Source organism: Coturnix japonica, chromosome 9 (genome assembly GCF_001577835.2).
Source record: "Coturnix japonica isolate 7356 chromosome 9, Coturnix japonica 2.1, whole genome shotgun sequence".
Classification (NCBI taxonomy): Eukaryota; Metazoa; Chordata; class Aves; order Galliformes; family Phasianidae; genus Coturnix; species Coturnix japonica.
In genome coordinates, this window is record NC_029524.1 from 18,244,314 (window position 1) to 18,256,383 (window position 12,070).

A 12,070-nucleotide genomic window follows, 5' to 3' on the forward strand; every position below is an offset into this window, starting at 1 on the left:
CTCATATGGCTACTATTTTTTACATACAAGAATTTGAGCAACAGCAACACAGCTACCTTCTGTAACACTTTCATACATTTCAGGAGGTATTAAGAGCTTAAACATCTGTTTTCCACCTGAAGTATTAGATATCTCAACTTCAAATTGAAACTGTTCACAGTTTACTGGACTAGACAAACAGCATGCATGTTTCCATTTCACAACTCTTTCCTGTTACACCTACATACAGAGGGTATTTGGGGGATAACCAATCATATAAGTATTTAATGCATTTAATGCCATGAAGAAATGCCCTCTGGAGAAGAAAGAGGACAACTACCTAATAAGCCTCACTTGATATTATGGCACTGAAGCCACACATTGCTCTAACACAGATCTGCCTCCCGCACATTCATAAGATCCAGTATGATATCTTAAAGTGACCTCTCCCAGTTCAAAAATACTCCCTACCAATCCAATGGATTGCTCACCCACCTCAGCTGCTCCTATAGACAACAACCCTGCACCACACAAAACATCTCGGAAGATCAGAAGTTTGCTAGCAGGTATCTTTTAATTGAAAAGACATTGGTTATCCTCAAGTGGATGATTTTAGTACTTATATATCTCCTCTTACCAGACATGGCAGTGAGGTCAGCACTACGGCTGAACACTTCTGTAATTCCAAGACCTTTCAATACATCCTTCAGATCAATTTCTTGCTCTACTGTGAACCTGAAAAATGAAAGAAAAAAAGAAAGTTAACCAAGGTAAGCAGTACTTACTAGAGGACTAAAATTTCTAGGAAACAACTGAAATTCAGAGACAATGTGAAATAGGAGCTTCAGTAACTGTTGTATAGCATAGCTGTTACTGCGTAAGAATTTTTCCCCACATTCAACCTAAATCTATCCTGTCATCCTTTACCTTAATGAACAACTGTTCACAGCTACAGCAACCCAACACTTCAGGTTTTCTATAAAGCTTAAAATGTATCAAGTAATCTAGTTAATAGACTTTAAGACAAGAGAAAAGATGGTTTCATCTTGCATGAGGCCACACAACTCTGCTGAAATGCTGAGTTTCCAGTAGAGTCCCTAGGTGCTCAAGATCTACAGAATCAAGGGGATCTGAGTATGCTTCCCAGTTATAAAAGCATAACTACAGCCTAGTGTGACTCATCCCAAAGGCTATAATTTCAAGGCTTACTAAAAGTCCTGAGTGAGAAAAAGCAAAAAATGCCCGATTCTCAGTTTGGTTCTAATATATTACATTCTGCAGAACAAAAAGCCAGGCAATGGCTGCATTTGAGAAATCAACAATTTCTTGCTCAGAAGACAGGCCTTAAGGATCTGAATTGCGATTTCAGCCCAATAAGCAACCTATAATACAGAGCTGCCAGCTAACATCAATTTCAACTTTTCAGACAGAATTTCAGCAAGGCTGTCCCGAGGTGCTAGAACTAGCTTGCATAATTCAATAGCTAGAAAATAAAACAAGAAAAAAATCCCACAGTACTGCTGTTCTGACCAGGCAGATCAAGGCATGTTACGGTTCTCTCTGGCAAGGTGCTTCTGTGAGGGCTAAATACAGGCTGAAGATGTTGGCTACGTATGTATTGCAACAGCACACAGCTTTGTTCCTCTTCTGTGGCTGTTATCTCAAGAACCACAAGATATGACCACATCAAACAGGACTCAAAAGAACATAAAGGGACATGGTTTGTTTCCTTGAGAGAAACAAAACTTTCAGATAAAGAAGGATCGTCATGTAAAGCAGGACAGCCAATGTAGAAAACCAAGCATACTGGGATAGTCTTCAATGGGTGCTCTGCAGTCTGTTACAATATTAGAGAGTAGCTCCTCGTGTTCTTCAAATAAACTGTTAGTTTTGCATATTAGATTCATGGTCTGTTTCAATTCCACGAAGAAACTGGATTAGAACGTTGATCATTTTAGACTGGGTTAAACTGCAAACATTTGCAAATGAAAAAGAATTTAACAATTCTGTTCAAATTTCTCCTTTGCTATTAAAAAGAGTAATTTGCACATAGATAATGCAAACAGAAATTACAGTGTTGTGATTAACTGTGCTTTCAGCTGTGTTCAGGCCCTATTACAGTTTAGAAAATGTTCACTTTATAATTTGATAGCATCTTTCAGGATATAAAAAATTAATTTTATTCCTCTGCTGTTTTCAGTTTCTCAGTGGACAGAGCCTGCAGGCCACATTTCATAACATGCTTTCCTGAGTCAGAGCATAAAATATTTATGAAGTTTTTATTTAGAGCATTGATAAAATCCTGCAGATCCACTCTGAATCTCTAATGGAAATCCAACACCTTGGGAGCATGCAATTAATCTTTCTAATTTTTATAAGGAAATTGCACTGTTACTGTGTGGTATTTCAAGTTCATGAGAGCTCTCGTAACTGGAAATTGCTGAAAGTAATCAGAACCTAATTGTACCTGTTTTGCCTTTGCTTAACCTTAATTCAAAAAGCATTTAGCAATTTTTCTGGAGGTTCTTAGATGAATGTGACAGGCATGAAAACTAGCCTAAGGTAGGAATTGTTCGGTACAGAATAAATAAGTTATATGACCACACAAAAACAGCCTCAACTCAGCCACAAACTCATGTCTGAAATTCTGGCTACATATAACCCTGAACTCTCTGCCTTAGGTTAAGAAGAACAAAACTAAAATCTAAAACTGCCTACTAAAACTTAATGTCAGAACCATTCCAACAGTACTTATTTAACTTGAGATACTTTAACTTCCTACATTCAGAAGCTTATTTTTCATAGACCTCTGGATTCTGGGCATCTCATACACAGGAGAAACATATCAAGCACCAGCACCTGATACAGAGGCAGTGAAATACTTCAGTTATAAAAGAGAAGCTTAAGGGATGGAAGTCTCATTTAATTTGTTAGTAACACACACTGTGAAAGAAGGAGAAATAGCTTAGCCGCAGCCTCTCATCCCTTCAAAGGATTTTGCTCTGTTCCTTACAAGTGCAACATAACCCACACTTCCAAATGAAAACAAGAATAGTTTCTGTGACTAGAAGGGTTCACCATGGTTCATTTTTTCTGCTGCTTTGTGCTGTAGCACAGCACAACAAAAAACACAGTAACTACAGAAGTATGTTACTATGTTATATAAGCAGTTTAATAAAAATCAGTGAAATCATTATGAATCCTTTGAAGACTATTAGGATGAAGCCACACATTACAGACCTTTAGGAGTACACAAATGAGGTACACATTTAGAGGCAGATGAAAATTCCAGGAAAGGTAACAGTGCATTTGAGTTTATGCAGCTTATGTCTACAAATAAGCCAATTTCGTTGGTCCACTAAAGAAAATGAGCTCAACCCTGGTAACATCTAAGAAAGACATTGATTGAAATTACCTCTCAATACTCAACTGTTTGCATCTACATATACGATTAAAACTTTCTGAATTAGCAGCAAACAGTAATCTAATTAGAACCCAAATGAAACATTTTAGCTTAGTTGATTCAAGCTTGAAATATTTGTATGGCTCCTATCTAAACAGAAATAACCATAATGAGTTCAGCAATAAAAAGGGAGCCATCACTCAGTAGATATATTTCTGATGAAATTCTCCTTCCTAGAGCTTATACCTGGAAGGGATGTGAAAGCAGCTTTAAGTTGTTGCTCAAACAACTACTATTATGCACTGTATACCACCAGATCTTGTCACAGCAACCTTCATGTAGGTGCTAAATAACTACAGACTTGGTCAAGAATCCAGTTTTTACTGATACTGCTTATTCCATCCCAACTGAACACAGCCTTTCCCCTTTTAATGACATGGCAGTATATTCTCACCTTGGTAAATATACTTCGACTTTTTGCTTTTTGACCGAGTTAGCCCACTCATTAATCAATGAGGCTTTGACAAGTGGCTCCAATGTGACCAGTGGAACTTCTTGTCTGGAAAGAACAATCATCATACTAATTTCATCTCCTTCATATGGTATTTCTAGAACTTGGTAGATGCCACCTGCTTCATTAGAGCCATCACTGAACTCTCCTACAAGAAAAACAGGGAAAGGCTATTAGAAGTACGCTCTTTCATTTTTACTGGAGATATAGGAAAGATAAGAGGTAGGTAATGATGACTAAATACAGAAGTTAAAAGGGACCCTCTATTCTGTAAAGAAAAACAAGTCAGTTCCTTCATCATAGGATTTAAGTCTCATATTTCCTTTCCTAAACAAGGTAAGCTCGTACAATCACATTCTGCAGGTAATCGTGCCTCTGAAATTGCTACTTAACTTCCACCTAACTTCCATTTAGCAAGCAAAGTCTAGAAGCTGTTAAAGCTAAGACCTTCATGGAAATGGGCAGAGTTTTTCTTCCAGAAAGAGACAGTTTATTAACAATGAGACAGTAAAATATTGCCAACAGCAGACACTGTAGAATCCATTTGGAGTTCAGGCTCAAGATAAAAACAACCATTAGCTCTGCTGTATGAAGAATTCATTTCATCTAAGGACATTAGGGCAGTAATGGATAAGCATCCTTATATTAAGACTTTGTATTTATTTAGAATATAATATAAGGGATCTAGAAAAATTAAATCAGAACACAACTACTGAACTACCAATTGGAAAATATCACTAAGGACATTATACAAACACCTCCTCAACACTGAGGGGCATGGGAACATCAACCACCTCTCTAGCAAGTCTGCTCCAGCATATAGCCACCCCCACAATAAAGAAGCCTACCCTAAAATCCATCCTATTACTTTTAATACTTAAGACAAGAATAATATTTTACTGAAAGGCAGATATAGCTCTATAATTGTAAATAGAATGAAAAACAAATGTTCTGAAATTCATCATATGGCACTACAACATACCTAAGCAGCAATCACGAAACCACTGAATACACTGCTGCCTGGTACAATGTATAAACACATACTGTAAAAACACTAGGCAAACATACTCAAAGCTCTATGTGGAAGAACACAAACGAGTACTACTGCAACAAAGATATTAAGGAAAGACATACTGGATTTAAATTGCTACATCTCCAACTCACCATAATAAAACTCTCCCTGCTGGTACATCATTGGAATCTGCACTTCAGTTTCATCATCCTTAGTGAAAGAAAAAGTTCTTGTATTCTCAGGTCTGAACTGTGATTTCCAATTGCCTTTAAAGTAGATTGCATTGACGAGAACCAAATGAGTTAGAGCACTAAAGTCTCTTGATGACACAAAATCTTTGATCATATCTAAGAAGAAAAACACAACTGTCAGTCTTTATGTCAAACAGAGCATTAAATCAAATCAAGACAGCTCAAAAAAAAAAAAAAAGCAACAAAATAAAAAGCTATGCTATCATGTAATTTCCAATTCAGATGTTCCATTAAATCTCTGATTAAACCACCAGCATTTTGAGAACCTAAAGACACAGTGTAGGCACACAAATCTTTCCATCAAGGACATGTTAGCTAACTGTTACTGTATCACTACTTAAATATATTCCATAACTAAATCATGGGGAAAAGGAAGTCACACTATTTACACTGGTGTTGTAAAACATTTCAGCATATTCCTCTTCACACCAGATCATCTTTACATTCTGGTTCTGATCCAAAGAAGAATTAAAAGTGGATGTTTGACATGTATACCCGTTGGAACTTCACCTAGGCTAATTTTTAAGCTCTTGGTTTCTAATCAAGTAGTATCTCACTGATTAGTAAAGGCTAATCTGTATTGATTCTCAGCATTTGTTCCACTGATATTAGCACTTGAAAAGCACAAGAGAGACATCCAGCATCTGTTCCACACAAGGGAAGTATGTCAGCTAAGCATGGCAGCTGCTTCACTCCTATTCCTATAGAAGTCATTTATATGAGAATACAGTCTTACCTGCTTAAGCTCATCTTAAACAGCTTCCTTTTCAACAAAACCACATTTGTTGGTGTTCTCAACAAATTATAGCCCAGTTCAGATGCCTCTCATTCATCTATTTTTAACTGACACTGCAGTACAAAGTGTTAAAAATAAGCATTCCTCAGCCTGGTTATTAATCCCTTAATGCATTGTTTAAACTACAAATTCTGCTTTTTGGACCACGACACCTACCAACTGATGAGAAATTTGTGTATCATATGGCAATATTTGTTACAGGTCACTGTTTATACTTCATCCCAACTAGAACATCATTAGAAATGAGATGTGACCCATACTTACTCTACAGTTGGGAAAAAAAAAAATTAAGCAATATGCTCGAGCTTTATTATTTAGTACATTTTCTCTTGAGCTTTTCAGTCACATCTTGTTAATACACTGATGTACATTAAGAATTTTCTCTGTCCAGAGAAACCTTGACAGTTATGTTTTCTACTCTGAGCTTCCCATCATTTTAAACACACTGGAACGCTGACTGTCTTGTAGTCCTTAACTAATGAGAAAATGAGCCCTCTCTGTCAGAACTGGCAGGCAGGAGGGAATGAGATCTAGTGCTCACAGATTAGACTGAGGGACTGTTACTATCGCAACCTAATGCTAAGAGACCAACAGCTGCCTTTGTTAGCTCAACAGTTCTTTCCAAGGTGATGGCTACGAGCTTGGTCAGCAGATGTGGCAGGCATTAAGCATGAGATCTGGGTGCTCTTTTCAAAGAGAATTCTGCTTTTCTCTCAGACACGCTTTCCTAAAGCTCTGCAGAAGCAGCTGCATTACTTCCATTCACTCTATTTTTGTAGCTTGAGATAAAGGGTAGAATTTACCACAATAAGTGGCTTTCCCATAGAAAAAAAATCTAGATGCTTTTTAAATGCACTGAACATATTATGCAAGATGTCTTTCAACTTTAGTGCTGCAGATTTCCTGTAAAGCATTATGGATCCTTAAACGCACATAAAACATTGAGGTGCTAATTCCTTAAAAGAATCCTGAAGTGCTGCACCAACCGGATCTAAATAGGTACATTTATATCAGTAATTCGGCGCTTGCTTCTCCCCTTCCACTGCAATTTTTTTTTTCTTTTTTTTTTTTTCTTTTGTTACAGAACTCTGACAGTATTTCTACAACCAAATACTCTCTAAACATGTTATCTCATAACCGCACATTGGAAAGATTAGATCACAGGGTCTCGTTCTGTGCTTGAAGTAACCTTTAGTATTCATTAGCATTCCATTTCTCCATAACTCATACCTCTCAGTTCTTCAGTCCTCAAGAGGGCCAAAGCACAGGCCAATAAGCCCTCTGTAGATAAGTGCTTAGCATTTAACAATGGCACTTACCTATACCTTTTTGTAACTTAATAGAGAAATCAGTATTAAAAATTTTAAATGACTACCATTAAAATGTGTTCCTCCAATAGATGTTATAGGTACTGCACAGTAGTAACACTTGAAAATTTATTCAGATAGATCCTACCATATGATTAAATGGCTAATGTTACTTAGAACACTACTTCTTTTCAGATGGCAATATATTTTTGCCATGGCAGGATTAATGCTACAATTCCCTTTATGAGTAGAGAAACAAAAAAGATGAAAAGGTAAAAACCTCAGTGTCATAACTCCAGAAATAAAAATACTTACTGCAGGAAATAGAAACCACATAAACTTACTGTTTGTATGATTCTCTACCCACTTATTGATGTGGGTAGCTACAGCTGCGCTTTGGCTGAAATCTATGTTTTCTACTTCAGCTTTAAAGTATTTTTTCACCAACTGCAAGAATTTTTCACTGACATGAAATCCATTCTGAACATAGAGAGAGTTAGCCATATTCAAAACATAATGACTTTCTTCAGAAGTTGCCATATCAGAAAGGTCCTTCAAAAAGGTAAACTCTTCACCTGAGGAAAGAAATACAAACTCAGTGAGAGCACTTCAGAAAACAACTCTGTAGCTCTGCACTGGAAATTCAGTCATTTTAAGAAGGAAGTCCAATTCCAACAGTTAAACACATGAAGTCTGACTGAAATCTGAACACCTTCAGATCTGAGAAGACAATCTGCAAAGCAGAACACATTTAGAGCTTATTCTTTCAACAACTTATAGTTATCAATGTTAATAAGCCATTTGAACCCCACCAGACCTAGTGATAATCAGTGATAAACCTCTCAACATCAAGCAACTAAATTCTTCTTGTGAGTTATACTTCTATGTTTTGTCACCACAAACCAACAGATTTACCTTATGTTCTAAAAAAACCCAATTATTCAGGAGCTTGGTAAAGAAAAATAAGTGCTCAGTTCTAACGCTTAGGGCCCCTGCAAAAATGCCCACTCCAAGACATGTCTAGAATTTCCCAGGATATAGCATGGATCATTTGCTTCGGTAATAAGGAGTTTTGGCAGTGACAGCATCAGATTAAATGCCACAGAAACCTAACTGTCCTCACAGCCAAAAGGATTCTAAAAAGCTTGCCTGAAGATAGAAAGCTCACACTGCTGCAGTGCCTACCTGAAGCTGAACATTCTAATTTTCTTCACAAGGTAACTTAAAAACTGAATGCAATTGCAAGCATATGCAATGCAAATATTTCAAGCTCAAGTTGACAGAATGCTATCATGAGCACTGTGTCAAGAAGAATGAATGAATGTAGCTCAAATACACTACATAGCTTCTTAAGTTACAGATAAGGAGTTAATTTATCTACTGTTAGAGAAATCTGAGAGTTCAACGTGCACTGTAATCTCTACAGAAAGCTATCAACTGCATACAGGTACAGCACACAAAGTTTGTTCTTTTCTGAACTGTATTCAGAATTCCTTCCTCAACACCCATTCACAGGGGACTTAGTAACCAATGAGTCCTAAAAACAAGCAATTTCATTCAGATTTTCATTATTCCAAAATCAAAATTAGTAAAGATTGTCTTTAAAATATTTTCCCCCATTCATTTATCTCCATTTGAAGGCAAATCAGAACAGTTGGCATTGAGTGTGCACTCTGCAACACTACATCCAGATGCATGACTTTTTGCTCATCCCACAATATTGCAGTACCATAGTTCTGTTAAATAAATGCTTCTAGTTTCTCAGCAAGGATGACAGGTGCATATGAATCACAGAAAGGCTTGGGTTGAAACGGACCTTGAAGATCACCTAGTTCCAGCTCCCAAAGTACATGAAGTATCATGCAGAAACAACCAAGACATTGATATTTCCTATATTAGCCTGTATGCCATATTACATTGCAAACAGAACATTACAGACACATTAGGCTAAAATCTACACATTCTACCTACAAGAACAAGTTTCAAAGTAAGAGATGGACTTTCTAGTTTTATTACCAAGTTCTACGTCTAAGCAGTGCTGCTTAAAGCAATCTTTTCTTTTTCAGGTTTTATCATAAGCCTTCAAAAAAAATGATACTTCCACAAGTCTTAAAACTCTAGAGGCAAGAGCATCCTTAACTTTACAGATAAACTATGATCAACAGTATACTGCAATCACTTGAGATTCAGGTGCCCAAGCCAGGATCATCCATTAGCATTGCTGCTCACACAGAATCCACTCAAGCATGCTTCAGCACGCTCAGGCCATCACACAGAACATCAAGAAGCCTACTGATTAATGGACATCATCAGGTCATTTCCACAGTTGCTGAAGCATTGCCAGCTGTTTCTTTAAGTCTAAAAACCTGTTGTAAAGCATGATTATAAAAGTCCTTACCATTTTTTAAGCTGTCAAAACCCAATGAATGTCGAATTTCTTTCAAAGTAGTTCCGTGGGCTCCAAGCTCTATCATTCCCATGGCTATTGCAATGCTCAGAGGACAGAAAAGAATATTCTCATCTTCTCTTGCAGCTCGCAGCTGATTGTAAACATTCACAGAAAGCTCGGCAATAGTTTCATCAGGAAAATTTGTCTTGAAGGCTTTGCTTGGCAGAACAAGCAAAGACAACAGTCCAAGGAAATACATGTCGTGAGATATTAAGACCTGCAAGATAATTTTAGAGGAAATAAGTTAACTCCATATAGCAACAGATTAAAATTGAGCACCATGGTAAACTTTGTAATTTCTGATTTCTGTGGGAAAAAACTAGTTAAGGAGTAAAGGAAATAGTTGAGTTTTCTGGAGGAGAGACATATACCCTTCAAAATGAAGCAATCAACTATTTCCCCCTGAAAAATTAGGTAACACCTGACTTGATGCTTCTGTAGTCTCTCAAGAACAGATTGATACAATTCAGCTTCTACCACAAAACCTCAAACACAGCCCTACCTTTCCTTCTTGTCAAATTTGATATTGTTAAGCAGTGCTGGTATGGAAGTGATACACATTTCTGTGCCTTATCCACCAAGGAGACTTAAAAACATTTTTCTTTCATTTGACCTTCCAAGTAAGATACACCACTTATTCATCTAAGTCACACTACTCCGGGAGCTGGTAAGACTACTTCAGATGCAGTAAAATCTTGCTGACACCATGATGTTGCTTGGTTGCAGAACTCACAGCAAGCAGCCAAGATGTCTGCTAGTAAACAACGATAAGTTGACTCATTACATTTGCTAACAGGCAATAACTTTCCCATGTAGGTCCCTTGAGCAGGTCAAATTACTTTAACGGCAAGAAAGATTCAACTGTGGAAACACAAGACTAGAAAGAAATCAAGAGGATTAATACTAACCCAACTTACCCCCAGGCTTTGCTAAAAGGTGTCAGCAAGCAACAGTTGTCACTCTAGCCCAGTTTGGTCTGTCACACAACTACTAGCTTAATTAAAACTTCACATTCTGAAGCTGCATACACATCTCCATTATTTCATTCCTCCCTTTCCCTTCACACTACATTGGCACTTGACCAACAGGTCAGCAATGGGAGCCAGCACAGCTTGTACTTCAGCTTCTTCTCCTGGACACACACAGCCTCAAATACCACGAGGCAAACAGATTTAGTTCAGAAGCAGCATTTGTATGTTTCTGTGCCAGGTTGCAGGGCTTGTCAGCATGGGATAAATTCATGTGAATGTGCTACCCTGCTGCTCAACTGAAGTCAATTTACATGCTGCTAGCTAAAGTGCCTCTGCCTTATGCTTCCCAGCTGTGTGCCTGCAGTTACTGCACATCGCCCTACACCTGACAGAGACCATCAGTAAGCTTTGTACTACATTTGTATCATTCATTTCATCTTCAAAGGACTATGTACGTTACACAATTAACTTGCATAACACTGCATGATACATAATATAAACACCACTCACATTTCATAGATGAGAAAAACACAAAAAGCAACAAGGTACATGCCTTGGCAGCAAGCAATATGGCCACTGTTTAAGATCCTTCCTGTTTCTCAGCCATTGCTCAGCCTTCTGTTTAATTTTCATTGAGGAAATGCAACAGATGAATTAACAAAACAAATGTGCTTCAGGGAAAAATGGTAAGTTCTTAGAGAAAGATGAGCCAGAGCCCTGCTACTCCCTCATCTCACCTCCGTTATGAGGTCTGTTTATGTGAATGTATGAAATATACTCTATTTTTTCCATTTCTAATGATCCCTTCCCATGTTAACAGTTCATCTTTCTGCACGAACTGATGTTTCTGTTTCTTTGCAAGACAGCAGAAAATACCACCAGAAGTTCCTATTCTATTTAAGAACAGCACAGAAGAAAGCACAAGGCCCACATAAGCAGCTTCATACTGTGCACACAGCACTTAACACTGCACCGCCTTTTCAGTGAAAGACATTTCAGTCTGAGGCATAACCATCATTTCATGAACCAAATAGGTAACACAAGTTTCTCCAGCCCTTTTATTAAGTGTTTTAAACCTGTTTAACAAAGATATTACAATTCCTATTATAGTGAGACAAATAGATGTTTTTTGGGGGGAAAAGAAGGTGGTGTGTACTGATCTCATCCTGAAAGCCATACAAGAAATGCTAGTAAACTTGCCATAGAGGATACCCATAGCAGTAGCAAAAAGCACACCAAGCACAAGGCAGTATTATGGCTTTTCAATAGGCCTATGAGCAAGTTCGCATAGTTCAACATGATTTTAATTATGCAGACAACTAAGTTTCTCTTCCATTGTATCAAGACAGTGGTACTGAACTATTCAAACACACAAATGAATTCTCAGTTTT

General features: G+C 37.5%; 1 protein-coding gene across 2 annotated transcripts in view; it reads right to left on the reverse strand.

The window, feature by feature from the left end:
• Positions 1-12,070, reverse strand: part of SERPINI1 (serpin family I member 1) — a 37,276-nt gene that overhangs the window by 9,496 nt on the left and 15,710 nt on the right. For both annotated transcript variants that reach the window (XM_015872005.2, XM_015872006.2), the window contains exons 2-6: positions 9,658-9,925; positions 7,604-7,834; positions 5,058-5,252; positions 3,837-4,041; positions 617-714 (exon numbers count right to left, since the gene is read on the reverse strand). In XM_015872005.2, the coding sequence (XP_015727491.1) occupies positions 617-714; positions 3,837-4,041; positions 5,058-5,252; positions 7,604-7,834; positions 9,658-9,907 (979 nt within the window). In that variant the 5' untranslated portion in view covers positions 9,908-9,925. The remainder of the gene's footprint in view (positions 1-616; positions 715-3,836; positions 4,042-5,057; positions 5,253-7,603; positions 7,835-9,657; positions 9,926-12,070) is intronic.